This window comes from Lissotriton helveticus, chromosome 1_1 (assembly GCF_964261635.1).
Source record: "Lissotriton helveticus chromosome 1_1, aLisHel1.1, whole genome shotgun sequence".
NCBI lineage: Eukaryota > Metazoa > Chordata > Amphibia > Caudata > Salamandridae > Lissotriton > Lissotriton helveticus.
In genome coordinates this window covers 17156764-17175555 of record NC_136057.1, presented here as the reverse complement: position 1 = coordinate 17175555, position 18792 = coordinate 17156764, and the positions used below count along the sequence as shown (strand labels likewise).

General features: G+C 48.0%; 1 protein-coding gene across 2 annotated transcripts in view; it reads right to left on the bottom strand.

Annotated features, from left to right (window-relative positions):
- The window catches only part of LOC144811516 (glutathione S-transferase P-like), a 71555-nt gene extending 53820 nt beyond the window's left edge, over positions 1-17735 (bottom strand). Inside the window, exons 1-3 of one of the 2 annotated variants that reach the window (XM_078673873.1) lie at positions 17648-17735; positions 17542-17616; positions 2025-2060 (exon numbers count right to left, since the gene is read on the bottom strand). In XM_078673873.1, the coding sequence (XP_078529999.1) occupies positions 2025-2060; position 17542 (37 nt within the window). In that variant the 5' untranslated portion in view covers positions 17543-17616; positions 17648-17735. Of the gene's footprint in view, positions 1-2024; positions 2061-17541 lie in introns of both variants that reach the window. The other variant, XM_078673865.1, reaches the window with a different exon arrangement.
- Positions 17736-18792: the final 1057 nt, after the last annotated feature.

Sequence of the window (18792 nt, the reverse complement as noted above, 5' to 3'; positions counted from 1 at the left end):
GTTCTGGGGGTTCTGATACTGTGGAGAATCGGCCGCCATCTTGGGAGTTGTGGTGACGTTTTCTGGGCGCCATTTTGAGCTGTCTAGTGGTGTTGCAGACACACGGTAACCCTACTTAAACCAGCCCTCAAGCGCTCAGCGGTATCGCGCAGTGGGCGCGCCCTCATCGCGCCTGAGTCGTGCCAGAGTCCTGCCCGTCTGCGCTAAGGAGGCGTAAGGCGTGGCGGTACTCTGCACTTGGGAGTCCGGAACATTCTTAGGTAATGTCCTCGGTGAGTGGATATTCCAGGGATGAGCTGCTGGGCATTAGGCAGTCGGTCCCATGCCGTTTGCATGGGCCTGTTAGTCCCCTTTGTGCAAATCCCTCTCGTGGCCGGGACTTCAGTGGTGACAACTGTGAGCAATGCTGGGTTTCTTTGTGGTAACTCGGAGCCCGATTCACAGAATGAACTTAAGACTCAATCCTAAACTTACTACTATTTTGGTATTCACAGAATGCACTTACTACTTTTGGCATTCACAGAATGCACTTACTACTTTTGGTATTCACAGAAGTTAGGATTTTGTCTTAAGTTTGTCTTAAGACGAACTTAAGAGAGACTTAAGACAGAGTTAAGACAGACTTAAGACAGACTTAAGACAAAATCCTAACTTCTATGAATACCAAAAGTAGTAAGTTCATTCTGTGAATACCAAAAGTAGTAAGTTCATTCTGTGAATGCAAAAGTAGTAAGTGCATTCTGTGAATACCAAAATAGTAGTAAGTTTAGGATTGAGTCTTAAGTTTATTCTGTGAATCGGGCCCAAAGTGTCCATCACCCCCTCAGTAGTGGACCTTAATGTGTGTGAAACATGTGTCAGGGTCTCCCAAGCATTGAGCTGGCATTTCAAGCACCCACGCTCTCTGCGAATAAAGACTTCCTATTACTACGTCTCCCAGAATGCACTGGGAATGAACAGGACAGCATTGCAGGTCCACCCCCTTTGATGAACTTCCTGTGAAACTCTTAACGTGGTAATGCACGAGACATTAGGGGAACACCCCAAATAGCGCTTCTATGTCCTCTGAGCGCTTTTATGTTGTAGTGCACATTACATGTGGGCAATCTCCCCCCCTGGAACTCATGTGGGCCTTAGTGTTAATACAAGGTGTGTGCCACACGACCCCAACCCGGCCAACACCCCCCACCCCCCACCCACCAGAAACCACATCCCAAGCACCACCTGAGGGGTTTAATGTGTTAACACGTGACATGCCTGCATCACCCCTAAGTACCACTCCTGCCTTGCCTGTGGGCCTCCTGTGATGAGCCTGTACGAGGGTCTGTGTACGAGATTGCACACACCGTGCAAAGCCCTGTGCACTGCACAGGAGTCGGTCTCCGGGGGGGGAGAGGGGGGCGGTGTGTGTTACGCAAGCTGCAGGTGGTTCAGAACTCCGCCGCCAGACTCATCTGTCAGGTTCCCAGACCTGCCTCTATCTCTGACTCTCTGCCTGACCTTCACTGGCTCAGGGTAGAGATCCGAATTAAGTTCAAAGCCCTGAGCTATATGTTTACAGTCAAAGCTGGAGTGGCTCCCCTATATCTGAAGGCTCTGCTTCACCCTTACTTGCCTCAACGCCCCCCTCGCTCCGCCACTCAGGTGAAATTTTATGTTCCAAGAATTAGACTGTCACGCATGGGCGGTCGATCGTTTGCCTATTTGCGCCCTTAATTATGGAACTCTCTCGCTGCGTCTCTCCGCAACGAAACTCTTTATGAAAACTTCCGTAAATGCCTAAAAACCTGGCTGTTTAACCAATAATTTCTCCCTTCCTTTCAGTTCCTTTTAGGCGGCCTCCGGGAAACCCTTTTTGGGTAGCTGTTGCGCCTTACAAATTAAAATCAAATTAATATAACAGGGGTGAGTGTGTGTGGGGGGGGCTGGAGGGATCCGCATCTCACCATTCCCGCTTCACCCACTGCTTCATTTACACAACAGTCTACACAATTAAAAATTTAAGTGCCAGAGGCTGCACTTACCTTGCACGGGGAAGTAGGTGATGGTGTACTGCGCCACTGCAAGAAAGAAGAGAGAGGACGAGTTACACAACATATAGGAGGGAAGGTAGCAGAGTGTGGCCGTGGTGGAGTGAGTGCAAGAAGATGTGAGGGTACAATCATGCGAGGGTTCAAACCTGAGTCGGTGTATAAGAGCACACAGTGTATGTGCGAGTAACCACAGTGATGGTCTAGGTGCGATTAGTGGGGGTGTTTTAAAGTGTAAGGAGGGGGAGTTGTTGCTCTTGCGTCAGGCCCCCACCGCAGCAAGTCTTCCCATCTGTGGCCCCATAACTTCCCTGTTTTGAGTCTTAGGTTGAGCCTACGGCAAAAGAAAAGGGCATGAATGCGCTGTATCTATTAGTCACGGGACATCCCTGTCCGTTTCCCTTGCGCCAGCGCACAGTGGGATGCCGTGAGCCAAAGCAGGAACCTTTGCACCACGGTGCAAGGGTGCCTGCTTTGCAGGGATGATTATTTTTGTCCAGGAATGGAAACCTTCCTGCACAAAAACAACCAAAAGAGGTTTTTTCCTCTTTCTATTTGTGCACCCGTGCAGCACATATAAAAAAAGGGAAAAACAAGGGGAAAAAATATATTTCTCCTCGTTGTGCCTCCCTTACGCCTGTTTAGGCGCATCCTCAGAGTTACAATTTCTCATAAATCTAGGGCAGTGTCAAAGAGCCATGGATGTTGCATCGGGACGCCCCCAGCAACACACATTGCATGCCCCTTTCAAGCACTTTTACGCATGAAAGTGTCATATAGCTCCTGTATATCCTTATATCGTGTTAAGTTAGCATAGGTACATTTGAGGTTTAAACGCCATTTTTCTTTCTTGCAACTTCTGCACACGACACTTAATTGTTGACTTAGCTTTCAACCTAGTAGTTTGCCGTGGTGTATGTGAGAATAATATGTTATTGCTCTGATATCAGCTTTGCTTAATAAACTATGTCTGCACGAAGAGTGCTGAAGTTTCAGGAACAACACGATATGGAATTGTTATGAGGTCTGATCTCCACGCCTTCATAGTCATAACACAAGTGCAGCCTTTGCCAACTCTGGCTTCAGGCGGGATTGATATTGCTTTGCACGAGGCACATAGAACACACTTGATGCGGTGCACATGCAGAGAGAGCTGGTGTATGCTGATGTGATTCCTTTCATGCTAGGACACTAAGGTATGGGCCCGCCCTGAAACAACCCAAAGAGACCTTCTTAGCTAATAATATAATATATGTGTTAGGGTGGGTGAGATATAAGTGTTGTTAACTCTTATTCATTACAGTATGTTAACATGCTGTCACCATTCGCTTTTTATGTCTTAGTAACTATGCTGGTAATTTTGCTACTGATAATAAGTATACTTGTATTATCTAAGATACTGCGCCTGAGAAGACGGCATTAGTAAATAAACATTTCAAATGCACATGTGTCTTCTTTACTCCATGTTCTGGTTTGTAATGATAATATAACGAAAGAGTGTTCATGAGTCCCACGTACCCTGAGGTACTGTAAGTTCATGTTCTGGTTTGTCTAAACATTGGGAGTTTGATATGTCCAATGAGACACTGTAGCTAGCTCGGTAAGGGGTGAGTTGGTTGCTAAGGTGAGTTTTGGGACACCCTAATTTGCCGAGGTTCCACTCCTCTGTGCACAGTTCTGTGTGAGAACAGAAACCCTGCGACATGGCGCCCAACGGATTCGGTGGTCTTATATCATGACACTCGAGTAGTTTATCCTTCATACCTTAACCCCTTCACCTCCGTTTCCGGAAAGCGGGGTGTCGGTGAAACCTACTTATTTTTTGAAATAGGTGTTATTCAGGCTTGATTCTTTCTTAAACGGTTTCTTTGAATTACTACCCAGTTGTGCTACAAAGTATTCTTTGTGTTTTCTTGTTTCCAGTGTTGTCATGGCGGCAGTGGCCATTGCGCAGCATAGTCGCGTAGCGGTACGCAACCATCTTCAGACGTACCAGGTCCCGGTGGATGGGATGGCTGTGATTTTCGTGGTGTGTGCAGATCCGGCGTTCCCTTACGAGTTGTTTTACTCTTGGGTTACGTTTCCGGCAGTGGACGCTAATTCTGGTTTGTTCCACTCCTACACCGCCTCGGCTGTCCCGGCTGAGTATACACCGTACAGGGCATTGGAAATACCTATTGATCATTGGCAGCATCGAGTTTGGTTTGATGGCGCCCTCCCCCACTCTTTGTCCGCTGCGAGGTTAGGTCCACTCTCAATTCCAGGTACAAATTGGCCTGCGTTGGGTGGCTTTACCCCGCACCCGAATCACGGCGCTTGTACCCTGCAGGAAATTCGTAGGCTGCATGTTGTTTCCATTTCCGTGATTCGTGCATTAGTGCAATACATCGGTCGCCACCTGCCTGGTGGTCCCCAGGGGGGTGCGGCCGTTCCCGTGGATCGAGGCGGAATGCGTCTCAATCCAGTGATGGTTAATTCGGTTTTTGGTGCTCGTCCAGTTGACAACGATGACTTCCCATTCTGGCTAGCTGAGAAGTTTGATCAACTGGAGGCGGTTTTTCCGAATTCTACTCCTGCTGATAAGCATAGAATGTTGACGATTACTTTACCGAAGGATTTAACTCCTGAACTTGTTGACTGTGAAAGCTGGGGAAAAACATTTGCGGCAGTTTATACAAGGTGCTTCGGCACCCCGTCTATGACTGCCCTGCCTGACATCATTAGACGTGTTCAGAATGATCACGGTCCTGAGGCAGCGGTTGAATTGGGTATGCGCCTGTGTGGTTCTTTTGAGATTGTATGTGATCTCATTCTCTCCAATGTTAAAGGAGATGCTGTGAACTTTCAGGTGTCGAACGCTTTGGCTGCTCTGCCCGATGCACCCCGTCAGTTGGCAAAGATTGTTGTGGCCGCTTATAAGACGATTGGCCGCACAAGTAGAGGTCTGAAATATTTTACAGTAAAAGAGAAAAAACAACCTCAGGGACAATCTGCAGTTGCAGATGTCCAACCCAAGTCCAAAAAACAGAATTGGCCTACTAAAAAGACACAGGGGAAGCAATATGAGCAGACTCAGGATTCTTTTCCTGCACTTCAGACTCCTGCGCCGACAGAGAAAGTTTATGATTTGCGCGATCGCGCGATGATTAAATCACCTGATCGATTTCAGGGTTCTGATCAACGCTCTCCTCGTTCCTTTCAGGAAACATCGGCCCCGAAGACCGGTGGAGGAGGGGGTGGACGTGGACGTGGAGGCCAACAGGGACGTGGTCAGTCCCGCCAAGCTGACGGCGCAGTGAAGCAGGAGGATTCTACGCCTAAAAGACCGCAGTTTGCGAAAAAGAAAGTCGCAGCCTTAACAGCGCATCGATATGCCACAGATAGTGAGGACGCGGCTTCGGAATCTGACGTGGGCTCTGACCTTGCTGGACAGCGCGGCGGAGATAACCATAGTCAGAGAGGCGCTGCGTCCACTACTGAGGGTGACAGCGACTGAAGTGTTCGTTGTAATTGAAACAGCCGATACAAGACTGGCTCCCCCTGAAAGACTTTTTGAAATTGTCCTGTTGATTGAAGGTGACATACAGCGTACTGTCAGAGGGGTATTTTGGGAGAACCTTTCGTCTACGTACGACATTTTGCTTTCTGAGGCTGACTGGCCCCCACCTTTTGTGCTCGCAGCGCCGCGAGGGGAGGAGGTAATCCTTCCCAGTTTCGCGCACACTGTCTCGACTGAGCATGCGCAACATTTTGCAGAAGAGTGGGCTCGGGCTCTTGCACCGGCTCTGTACCGCAACCAATGTGGTTGGGATAAATTGTCTCCTTCCCACGAAATTCCTTTGCGGTCTGAGCCTCGGCCTCAGCCTCAATATCCCATACGGCGTGAAGCTAAAGCTGCCGTAGCAGAAATCCTTGAACAATTGGAATATCAGGGAGTTATTGAAACGTGTGTGTCACCGATGAATAATCCCCTTTTTACTGTGACCAAACCTGACGGATCATATCGTTTGGTATTGGATTACTGTCATTTGAACTCGCATTGCCGTAACTGTGCGGTACAGAATACTCACGGCTCTGCGCTAGTGGATAGTCTAGTGCGTAAGCGTTTCAAGACAACGCTTGACATATCTAACGGTTTTTATGCACACAGACTGGATAGCTTCAGCTCCCAATGGACAAGTTTTACGTCCGCTGGTGTGCAAAAACGCTTCCGGCGACTTCCAATGGGCTACAAAAATAGTCCTGGAGTCTTCACCTCAAGAATAGTCACTATATTGGAGAGTATAGATCCAGATGCATGTTCTTATGTGGATGACATTTATCTCACAGACGACGAAATTTGGATGCATCTGTGTCGGGTGATTTCAATAATTTGTAACTTTGCTGATATGGGTTACAAGTTTAATTTTGCTAAATCGCACATTGCAGAACACACAGTGTTGTTCCTTGGCTATGAGCTGAACAATAAAGGTCGAGGATTGGCTCCCCACTTCCTGGAGAAATGCGCACAGTTGCGCGCTCCTACGACACTGAAGAAATTACAATCTTTACTGGGCTTCTTGAATTTCGGCAGAACTTATGTTCCGGAATATGCCCAGCGTATCAAGCCTTTGTATGCTTTGATACAACCAACTTTTTCAAAATCATGCTGGCTGCCTGAGCATTCGGCCATTTTGCAATCTTTGCAGGCCGATCTGCTCGCTTCTGAATACTTAATGACTCGTGATAACCACACCGACCTGGTAATAGGATTAATTCCTGGGACAGTGGGTTTCACGTACCTCACTTTTAATGAAGGAGACACAGTACCTATTGCTTACAAGTCACACTTGTACACTTCGGCTGAATTGCGATTTCCCACTGTGGAAAAGGTTTTAACTGCTGTACAGATGGCGATTCTTAAAGAACGAGCTCTGTCACAGGGGAAGCGCATGTTAGTGGTAACACCCTGTCCTCATTTGGAGGCAGTCACGAAAGCCAGTGTACCAAATTCGAAGGCTTTGCACCCACGGTGGATTCAATGGGCAGCGTCATTGACGTCCACGGATGTCACGTTTATTTTTGACGCCTCTTTACGGTCGCAAGAGTACTTGCAGTATGAGTTTGTTCATCCTGCTCCTCTGGCTATGCGACCTTTGGAGGACTTCCATTGCATCATTTACACTGATGGGTCGGCGCAGGTTGCGCATGGCTCTAAACATGCCTACGTTTCCGCATGTGCTATTGTGGTTGGTGCTATGTTGAATGATGAATTCATTTCCAGGGAGGTACACACGTTGCCCCTGGGCGATTGCACTGCACAATTAGCTGAGCTTCGTGCTCTTTTACTAGCGTTGGTGTACGCAGATCCAAGTGTTACTACTCTGATTGTAAGTGATTCTTTCTACTGTGTCCAGTCTTACAATGAGAACTTATTCTTTTGGATTCAAAATGAATTTCATGATTCCAAAGGTAGCACAATAAAACATAAAATGATCTGGGTTCGAGTGGCAGAGCTTAAGGCTATGTTGCCACTCGTTTATGTGATTCATACTCTCGGTCATCAGCGCGTAGGAGTTCACGCTGTTGGCAACTCGCTTGCTGATGAAGCAGCGAAATCAGCAGTATCTACATACTTAGTTGCAGCGGTTACTAGGTCTAAAACCAAGATTGATAGCGACATCTTGGCAGCAGTTGCTGCCTCTGAGAAGGGAAGTAAGCATCCTGCGGGATTCCCTTCGAAGTACAAATACCACTTAAGTCCCGAAAAGGTTCCTTTTGTGACAATTCCTGACGTTGGGGAACGGCTGATTCCCAACTCGGATCGCAGAGCAGACTTGATTACAGCGGCACATGAAGGTGTGGCGTCTGCGCATGCGGGCGTCTCGGCCACTGTAACTCAATTACAACAACGTTTCTGGTGGCGGGGACTGTACAAACAGACGCGTGATTATGTCCTTCTTTGTGACATATGCCAGCAGATTAAACCTTCAACTGCTACGCGTCCGCCTCAGACTCAGTTGTACATTTCTAATAAACCACTCGGTTGTGTTTATTTGGATCACTGCGGTCCTTTTTCATCTGATACTGCGTATAAGTACATCTTAGTAGCAGTTGACTCATGCACACGCTTTGTGTGGGTATGGCCACATCGCAGCGCTGATTTACGGACTGTCTTTAGAGATTTGCGTATCTTTATAGGGATTTTTGCCTGTGGTACCTTCCATTCGGATCAGGGTCCGGCTTTCGCCTCTAAGGCGTATAAGGATGCCATGACTTCGTTGGGGGTCCAAGTCAAGTTTTCGTCTCCCTACAGACCTGAGGGTAACGGTGTAGTTGAGCGAATGAACCGTGATTTAAAGCAATCTTTGACAGCCCGAGTTATAGGCACTGGCAGAAACTGGCTGGCTCACCTCTATGGCGTGCAGCGTGCTCTTAATAATCTCCCTAGAAGGTCTCTGGGTGGGCGGACCCCATACGAAATGCTCTTTGGCATCAAGATGTACGTCCCTGACCTTGACGGTCTAGACTATGTGGTTCGCGCCACTTCCTTTGACGCAGATGAACATTGCAATGTTTTACAGAATCTACAAAAGACCAGAGACAGTCTTGCAAAGGAACATTTGCCTTCCACGTCGGATGATGCATTGCAGATCCCGGTAGTTGGCTGGCTACCCCAAGTTGGAGAACTGGTTCGGGAGAAGATCGATAACAAGAAAGAATTTGGTCCTTCCTATCGAGCTCCGGTTCCAGTCCTTGGAGTGAAAGGCACAAGAACTGTCATTTTGCCACCACTTCCTGGACGTAAGGAAAACAGGTTTATTTCAATTGACAATGTCAAGATACACAGAGTGGCCGATTCTTCTTAGCATGACACCGGCTGTTTCCTGTCCTTCCATTGTGAGGAATTCAGTTATGCCCACTGCTTCTAATATTGAACCTGAAGTGGCCCTCGAATTGCCTGCTGTTTCCAGTCCGTTATTAAATAATTTACCCGGAACTAACATTGATGAGTTAGACTATACCTACCCCACTGATTTGTCCATGCCTGACCTGCAAGCTCGTTTAGCCACGGAATCCAGATTTTCATTTGACTCTGCTTCCCTTGCCCCGAAGAAACCCTCTCGAATTGCAGTTTATGCTAGCCTGTGTAAAAAACATTTTTTGATACCCCCTTGGACTTACATTTGGCTGGTCCTTTTTTCAGTTTACCTTTTTATGTCAATTGGTTTTGTGTTTTGTTTTTTTCGAATTATGAATGGACACTATGTCGAGGAGAGAACTTGCATTACTCATTTAAATGGAACTTTGGCCCCACTTTCCTCTTCCCATTCTACACACAGATTGAAAAGTGACTTGACTTTGGTTAACATCACAGCATGGCCTGTCCTTGATGGAATCGTGTGGGATGCAGTTCGGTTTCAGATTCATGGCCCAACGGAAGTCGTTAATGTCCCTAATGTACTTAGAGTGAATATGGGGGATGTGGTGAAACAAAACATTCGTTCTGATGACTGGGATGTCAAAGCTGTAGAAAGTTTATTTTATGATTTGCAATACTATGCTGCATTTGATGCTGAGGATTTATATTTAGAATCTGCTAATTATGGTGAATTATTCTGTTACCAACATTATGGCAATCACTTCTTACACAAAACATCATCCAGAAGGGATACTGTTAACTTTACTCAGTGGGAACATTGCCCAGCGCCTCATCAGGGGAGTTCTGAAACATTTCTGAGAAAGTATACTTACTTCACTGACTTTAATCAGTCCAATCCCGAGTCCTTTTATTTTAAGTTTCGAAAAATGCCAATGTCCAAGGTTAGACTTACCGATACTAAATTGTTGTATTCCAAGTCCTTCCTTGATCAATTAGTTACTGGAGGCTATGAGTTATGGAAGGATACGATAGACCTTAAATCAGTTTGGGGTTCAAGGGCCTGGCAGGTACAAGGCACTGAGGCTTTGCACCGTGCATGTCTCATCCCGAATCATATGCTGTTTCTGAATGAAACAATTTCCCAGACCACATGCTTTGGATTGGCTACTTCTAAAAAATTAAACGCTCCTTCTTTCCCGGAGTTAGAGGAATATGATGGTTGGAGTAACTTTACTCAGTTATCCATTAGAGAATTACAGACTCTACTTCTTAATTCCTCCTTTAACATTTCCAGTGTGAATCCTAAGGGTTGGCTGCTTTGGCACCGTAGTGCTGATTCTTGCCAACATAGATTTTTGAATTTAACTGATGGTTTTAAAACTATTAGATCTGATCCCCGTTTTGACTTAGGTCATACTGTCACATCGTATTCTGTAGGCAAATTGTGTCAAAACTGGCTGAAACATTCAACCTTGCCTGCGGTTAAGAATCACCTTTCTAAACTAAATGCAGACGTGGACTTGAATGATTTCATTAAAGGCCCGGCTAGTGGCAGGTCGAAAAGGTGGTTATATGGGGTTTACAATGAAATTTGGAAGCTATCACAGATTGAGGCTGCTACACGCCTTAGGGCCATTGATCAGGCAAATCTTGAGAAAGTGCTTGCAGTTGTTGACAATAGCATTAATGTGCTTTCCTCTAGAATTTACACATTGGATAATATTGTGTCGTCAGTCGTCGATATTATACATGATGAAGTGTCAGTATTATACCATGGTCAAAATCAATTACGGTCAATCATGCAGTTTGCATGGACCCTTCAAACACTGAAAATGGGTAAAGTTCCCTGGGGGTACATGAACGTTTCTTCTTTATTTGCACCGTTTAATTTGACTGACAAACAACGCTTACTTTCAATGCGTGATGCTTCCTTTTCTATGTTACATATTGAAAGGTTAGAATCTTTACCTTTTTCCGTGGCTGAAGCCACTGCTGCAACGTGGCTTATCCACGGTTTAATAACGCTGCCTTTTGCTTTATATAAGTTTTCAAATTGCATGAAATATGTACCCATAGGTCGTTATGAACCTTTAGGTAGCGGTTTCCTTCATGAGGTCTGGTCGCTCCCATACACATACAGATGTTTTAAGGATGACCAGGAAGTTTATCTGACAGGGGAGGAGTGCACTGAGACGCCAGATCATTCTTTAATGTGTAGACACATACAGTTACACGGTTCATGCAACAGGGACCGACCGAATATGGCTTGCGTTTTGCAAGGCACGCCAGTTCCTGCTATCATCCCCACGTTTAAATTATTAGAGAATGGTAGTTATTTAATGCTCAATAATGAGGACTGTTGTGGGTTAATTAAAGGTATTCCTTTCATAGTAACAGTAAGTGGGCTGGTTTTTTGCTGCAGAAATGTGCTTTATCCTCCCACACGTGAACATAGGGCTTCTTCCATCTGGCCACAGATACCGACCTTGGGAGCAGAATTCAGCGGCATGGCAAGAATAAGGGCTCTTTTGTCCCAGAAAGAGGTGGCCTTGAGCTCGGCCCGTGAAACTGTGGATCCGGTGCTGGAGGAACACGTATGTTCCTTTCATCTTTTAAATTGGATGGCTGAACTGTTTTCGGATGAGGACAGTGACTTCATATTGGAGGCTGTTGCTACTTATTTTTCATATACAGTTTTGTCATAGACACTGTTTCGAATTGACTTGCTGATTTATAGCATTTCGTTGACTTATTTGTCATGAATTTTAATTTTTCTTGCCTATTGGCTTGAGCCACATTATATTTTTGGGCTATTTTTTAGCATTACCTTTTTGATCTTTAGTTTCAATTCATGCTCGTTTACTGTTGAGTTCTGCTCTCATGAGATGGCACTTCTGTTATCATATTTTGTCCGTTCTCGGATCATGGGGGGGTGTCATATAGCTCCTGTATATCCTTATATCGTGTTAAGTTAGCATAGGTACATTTGAGGTTTAAACGCCATTTTTCTTTCTTGCAACTTCTGCACACGACACTTAATTGTTGACTTAGCTTTCAACCTAGTAGTTTGCCGTGGTGTATGTGAGAATAATATGTTATTGCTCTGATATCAGCTTTGCTTAATAAACTATGTCTGCACGAAGAGTGCTGAAGTTTCAGGAACAACACGATATGGAATTGTTATGAGGTCTGATCTCCATGCCTTCATAGTCATAACACAAGTGCAGCCTTTGCCAACTCTGGCTTCAGGCGGGATTGATATTGCTTTGCACGAGGCACATAGAACACACTTGATGCGGTGCACATGCAGAGAGAGCTGGTGTATGCTGATGTGATTCCTTTCATGCTAGGACACTAAGGTATGGGCCCGCCCTGAAACAACCCAAAGAGACCTTCTTAGCTAATAATATAATATATGTGTTAGGGTGGGTGAGATATAAGTGTTGTTAACTCTTATTCATTACAGTATGTTAACATGCTGTCACCATTCGCTTTTTATGTCTTAGTAACTATGCTGGTAATTTTGCTACTGATAATAAGTATACTTGTATTATCTAAGATACTGCGCCTGAGAAGACGGCATTAGTAAATAAACATTTCAAATGCACATGTGTCTTCTTTACTCCATGTTCTGGTTTGTAATGATAATATAACGAAAGAGTGTTCATGAGTCCCACGTACCCTGAGGTACTGTAAGTTCATGTTCTGGTTTGTCTAAACATTGGGAGTTTGATATGTCCAATGAGACACTGTAGCTAGCTCGGTAAGGGGTGAGTTGGTTGCTAAGGTGAGTTTTGGGACACCCTAATTTGCCGAGGTTCCACTCCTCTGTGCACAGTTCTGTGTGAGAACAGAAACCCTGCGACAAAAGAGGCTCATATTTATAAGGCCATGGAGAGCCACGTAAAGTGACGTAGTGTGGCCTTATAAATATGCCTTGGCACATTGCGCCACCAGAACGTCAAAATAGTGACATTCCGGAGGCGCAAAAGTGCCAGATAGGCCTCATAAATGCTGCCCCTGGCCTTAAAACCCACCAATTGCTTTCTGTTGGCCTCTGTTCTTGTCGCTCGCAATTTCTTGCTTTCTATTGGATGACAGTGCTGGTTTCAACCTGTCCACCTTGTGTCTGTCCCTCTCATAGCCTCTTTACTATCCCTTTATTTCATTGGCTACAATGCTCTTTCAGCTCACTTTTAACCCCTCCCATGCTCGTGACGGAACCGTTCCATCACGAGCCTCGGGTGGGCTGTGCTGGTGACGGAACGGTTCCGTCACAGCCCCGCCGCCGCGCCTGCGTGGCGCATTCTATTGAGCGGGCGGGGCAGTGACGGAACCGTTCCGTCACAAGTACAGCTCACCCGCGTGCCGTGACGGAGCGGTTCCATCACAAGCACGGGACCGCCGTGCCGCCGCCCCGCCCCCTTAGTGCTGCGGCGGAATAGCCGCCGCAGCGAAGGGGTTAAGGACACATTTTTTTATTTGTTTACACACTTCATGAGAGTACATGTGTTTTACAGCTGTCTCCCCTGTGTTCTTTCCTCCCCTTACACATTGCTCTTCCTTGCCCATGTGCTTCTCTTCCACCACCCGTTGCTATCTCTCATCTATGTGCTTCCCCCGCCATGCTCCGCTTTGCCTTCTTGCATCCGTGTGTTTCTCCCTTTGCCCCAATGAACCCTCCCATGTGTTCCTTCTCCCCCCCAACCTGCTGTATTGCTTCACCCCCATGCACTCCTCTACCAAGTCATCCCTTTCTTTTTTTTAAGGTGCATTCATTGATGAGCCGTGGAGTGCTAAGCAACACACGTGTTCATGTGAGCCTGGGATAATAAGCAGCACAGGTGTGTCCAGGTACACCCTGGACTGCTAAGCAGTACACGTGTTCAGGTGAGCCTGGGATGCTAAGCAGCATAGGTGTGTCCAGGTGAGTCCGGGAGTGCAAAGCAGCACACGTGACCAGGTGAGCCCAGGAATGGCAAGCAGAACAGGTGTGTCCAGATGAACCCTGGAGTGCGATGCAGCCCAGGTGTTTTTAGGTGAGGCCTAGAGTGCCAAGCAGCACGGGTGTGTCCAGGTGAGCCCTGGAGTGCCAAGCAGGACATGTGTGTCCAGCTGGACTCTGGAGTGCCAACCAGCCTATGTATCCAGGTGAGCCCTGGAGGGCCGACCAACACAGATGTGTCCAGGTGAGCCTTGAACTGCTATGAGGCACACATGTTCAGGTAAGCCTGGGAGAGCCAAGCAGCACATGTGTGTCCAGGTGAGCCCTGGGGTGTCAAGTAGCACAGGTGTGTCTAGGTGAGGACTGGAGTGCCAAGCAGCACAGGTGTGTCCAAGTGAGCACTGGAGTGCCAAGCAGCACAGGTGTGTCCAAGTGAGCCCTGGAGTGCCAAGCAGCACAGGTGTGTCCAGGTTAGCCCTGGAGTGCCAAGCAGCACAGGTGTGTCCAGGTGAGCCCTGTGGAGTGGCAAGCAGCACAGGTGTGTCCAAGTGAGCCTTGGAGTGCCAAGCAGCACGGGTGTGTCCAGGTGAGCACAGGAGTGACAAGCAGAACACATGTGTAGTTGTGTCTAACTGAGCCCTAGAATGAAAAGCAGTTAGTCGTGAGTGCCAGGCTACAGGTGGGGTCAGGCAAGCCCTCGAGTACCAAACAGCAGGAGTGTCTAGGTGTGTACAGGAGAGCCCTGGGGTGCCAGGGAAGACAGGTGTGTCCAGGTGATTCGTGGGATGCCAAGGAAGTAAGCCTGGGCGTAATTTACACAGCACTATCTGCGCGTAGCTGATGACACTGTGTAATTGTCTGTACTGTGCAAAATTTGCAAATAAGTATTTCTATCTTTATATGCTAAAGTGCATATAGTACTTTCACAATGGTGAAACTGAAAAAATTAGGAAGCAGTGGGAGATGTGATGATTTTGGGATCCTCCTCAAGTTAGGGGGAGTACCAAACAGATGCCTTGAAAACAAAAAAGCACATCTTATTGAACGATTTAGTTGTGGTTCCATCCTCTTAGGACAAACCCAAACACAGTTATTGTCAAAAAAACATTCCCAACCAAAGGCCCTGCAAAGCATTATGGGACTAGATTAGCAGTGGGCAGTGAATATTATATAGTTTCCAATATCAAAATAATTCTACAAAGAGCTGCAGTTCCACTGGTCATCCCTAGATGTCCCTCACGAGTCAAATGCAAATGCTTGATGAAAGGGTTTCAATGGTTTTGCATTTGACTCGTGAGGGACATCTAGTAACCACAAGTTGAACTGCAGCTCTTTGTAGAATTATTTTGATATTGGATACTATAATATTCACTGCCCACTGTTAATCTCGTCCCATAATGCTTTGCAGGGCCTTTGGTTGGGATTGTTTTTTTGCCAATAACGGTGCTTGGGGTGGTCCTAAGATGATGGGACCACCACTGAAGTTCAACAACATGTGCTTTTTGTTTATGCTCTTTGTGTTCAAGGCATCTGCTTGGTGCTCCCCCTAGGTTAGGGGGGGACCCCGAAATCATCAGCTCTCTCAGTGCCTAATGTTTTCATTGTAAAAGTTTATTTTTGTGAATTGGTTATATGCTGTTAAGCATGTAAAATTGCTTTTTCAAAGCATCTGAGAATATTGTTGCTTTAGATCACAGGGTTACAAGGAAGACAGGTGAGCCCTGGGGTGCCAAGTAGCACAGGTGTGTCCAGGTGAGCCTTGGAGTGCCAAGTAGCACAGGTGTGTCCAGGTGAGCCGGGTGCGCTAAGCAGCACAGGTGTGTCCAAGTGAGCCCTGGAGTGCCAAGCAGCACAGGTGTGTCCAAGTAAACCTTGGAGTGCCAAGCAGCACGGGTGTGTCCAGGTGAGCACAGGAGTGACAAGCAGAACACATGTGCAGTTGTGTCCAAGTGACCCCTGGAATAAAAAGCAGTTAGTCATGAGTGCCAGGCTACAGGTGGGATCAGGCAAGCCCTCGAGTACCAAGCAGCAGGAGTGTCCAGGTGTGTACAGGAGAGCCCTGGGGTGCCAAGAAAGACAGGTGTGTCCAGGTGAGCCCTTGGGTGTCAAGGAAGACTGGTGTGTCCAGGTGAGCCCTAGGGTGCCAAGTAGCACAGGTGTGTCCAGGTGAGCCCTGGAGTGCCAAGCAGCACAGGTGTGTTCAGGTGTGTACAGGAGAGCCCTGGGGTGGCAATGAAGACAGGTGTGTCCAAGTGAGCCCTGGGGTGCCAAGGAAGACAGGTGTGTCCAGGTGAGCCCTGGGGTGCCAAGGAAGACAGGTGTCTCCAGGTGAGCCCTGGGGTGCCAAGTAGCACAGTTGTGTCCAGGTGATCCCTGGAGTGCCAAGCAGCACAGGTGTGTCCAGGTGATCCATGGAGTGCCAAGCAGCACAGGTGTGTCCAGGTGAGCACAGGAGTGACAATCATAACACATGTGCAGTTGTGTCCGAGTGAGCCCTAGAATGAAAAGCAGTTACCAGTGAGTGCCAGGCTAGAGGTGGGATCAGGCAAGCCCTGGAGTACCAAGCTTATAGGTGTGTGCAGGTGAACCATGGTGTGCCAATCAGTTTAGCTTGTCTAGGTAGCCCTGGAGTGACGAACAGCAAATCTACTCAAAGGTCTATAGGTGTGCACCCACTTACTTGGCGCACCTTGCTGTCAGTGTGAGCAGTTAGGTCCTTTTGGAGGGTTAGCCCTGCAGCAGGTGTCCACAGGGAAGTCCTGCCATGGGTGTCCACAGGGAAGTCCTGCCGTGGGTGTCCACAGGGAAGTCCTGCTGCGGGTGTGCACAGGTTAACCCTGCTGCGGGTGTGCACAGGTTAACCCTGCTGCAGGTGTCCACAGGAAAGTCTTGCTGCGGGTGTGCACAGGTTAATCCTGCTGCGGGTGTGCACATTTTAACCGTGCTGCGGGTGTCCACAGGGAAGTCCTGCTGTGGGTGTGCACAGGTTAACCCTGCTGTGGGTGTGCACTGGTTAAGCCTGCTGCGGGTGTGCACAGGTTAACCCTGCTGTGGGTGTGCACTGGTTAACCCTGCTGCGGGTGTGCACAGGTTAACCCTGCTGCGGGTTTGCACAGGTTAACCCTGCTGTGGGTGTGCACTTGTTAACCCTGCTGCGGGTGTGCACATTTTAACCCTGCTGCGGGTTTGCACAGGTTAACCCTGCTGTGGGTGTACACATGTTAACCCTGCTGCGGGTGTGCACATGTTAACCCTGCTGCGGGTGTGCACTGGTTAACCCTGCTGCGGGTGTGCACTGGTTAACCCTGCTGCGGGTGTGCACATGTTAACCCTGCGGCGGGTGTGCACTGGTTAACCCTGCTGCGGGTGTACACAGGTTACCCCTACTGCGGGTGTGCACATTTTAACCCTGCTGCGGGTGTGCACAGGGAAGTCCTGCTGCGGGTATGCACATGTTAACCCTGCCGTGGGTGTGCACATGTTAACCCTGCTGTGGGTTTGCACATGTTAACCCTGCTGTGGGTGATCACATGTTAACCCTGCTGCGTGTGTGCACATGTTAACCCTGCTGCGGGTGTGCAAATTTTAACCTTGCTGCGGGTGTGCACATGTTAAGCTCTCTTGCATGAGTGTAGGTATTCGCAGCTCCGCGTGTGTGCACAGGACAGTCCTGCTGCAACTGTCTGAACTGAAGACAAACTCACTGAATGCTTTCTCCTGACGATGAGCCTCTGAGCTGCTGGCTGCCTCCTCTGCTGGTGTCTGCCTCCTGTGTCTGCCTCCTGTGTCTGCTCCTCTGCTGGTGTCTGCCTCCTCTGCTGGTGTCTGCCTCCTCTGCTAGTGTCTGCCTCCTCCTCCTGCTGGTATCCAGGTGCACACTGATGCCCCTTCAGCTCCCCCTTTTATCTGATTGTTGCTGCTGAGTCAGGATCAGACCATGGAGGACAGAAAGTAAAAGGCAGTCTGGGCTCTCAGCCAGAGAGGGAGTGACCAGAGGGAGTGACCAGGAGGGCGGGTCGAAGGCAGGTAGGGAAGTGCCTGCTAAAGGTCAAAAGTTTTATGAAGCAGCTGCCGCAGGCAGGGGCCATAGTGCCAATATCCGCAACGCACCCCTCCCGCACTGCAGCAATCCCATAATAAAGAACACACAAGACACATTGTTTGTTGGAGAAAACATTGCTGCAGGTTTATTTGCATAAGAAATATGCATTCACAGTGGGTCAACTCATGGGCAATCCAAGGGCAGGCAGCAGTGACACCCCTAAGCTGCCCTGCCCACCTGAAGAGCCAAATTGCACCGTGGCCCTAACCAATCAGTGCTCACCATTTTGAGGGATTGCCCCTTACATCACTTAGATCACCAGTCCACCCATTTACTCACGCCCCTTGTGGGGGGGGAGGGTATCCAGGCAAGCCCACGGTTGTTCAGATTTGCAGCCGCCTGCAGCACTAACGTGGCGGCGTCGTTTCTCCAGGGTCCTGCCTTACGGACTTCCTGGGGTTGTTTGGCATTTACACCCTTGTTGTGCTCCTGAGGAGGGGACCCCCATGTACCATTCAGCCTCTGGATCGCCCTGTAACTCCGCCAGGGTTCAGAGTGTGGCACCCATCACACCCAGGGTCCCCCCACCAAGGCAGGCTTTCTTACTTAGACCCAGCTGAATTTAAGGCATCTCCGAGGTCCAACAGAAAAAGGTCAATGCCCACTCTGGACAAATGAACCCCGTCCTCTTCAAAACATCCCATGGACTCAGCATGCAACAGACCGAGTCTGATAAATCCCAAAGCCCTGTTTTGTGAATTTGTGCATGGAGCAGTTTATTCTCCTGCGAGAGACATTCACTGCCTCACCCGAGCGAGCCCCAAAGCCAAAGTAAACATGGTGCAATCTCAGACCACCATAATTCACACACGTCTAATTCAATACTCAACTTACACCTGGTGGATTTCATTGC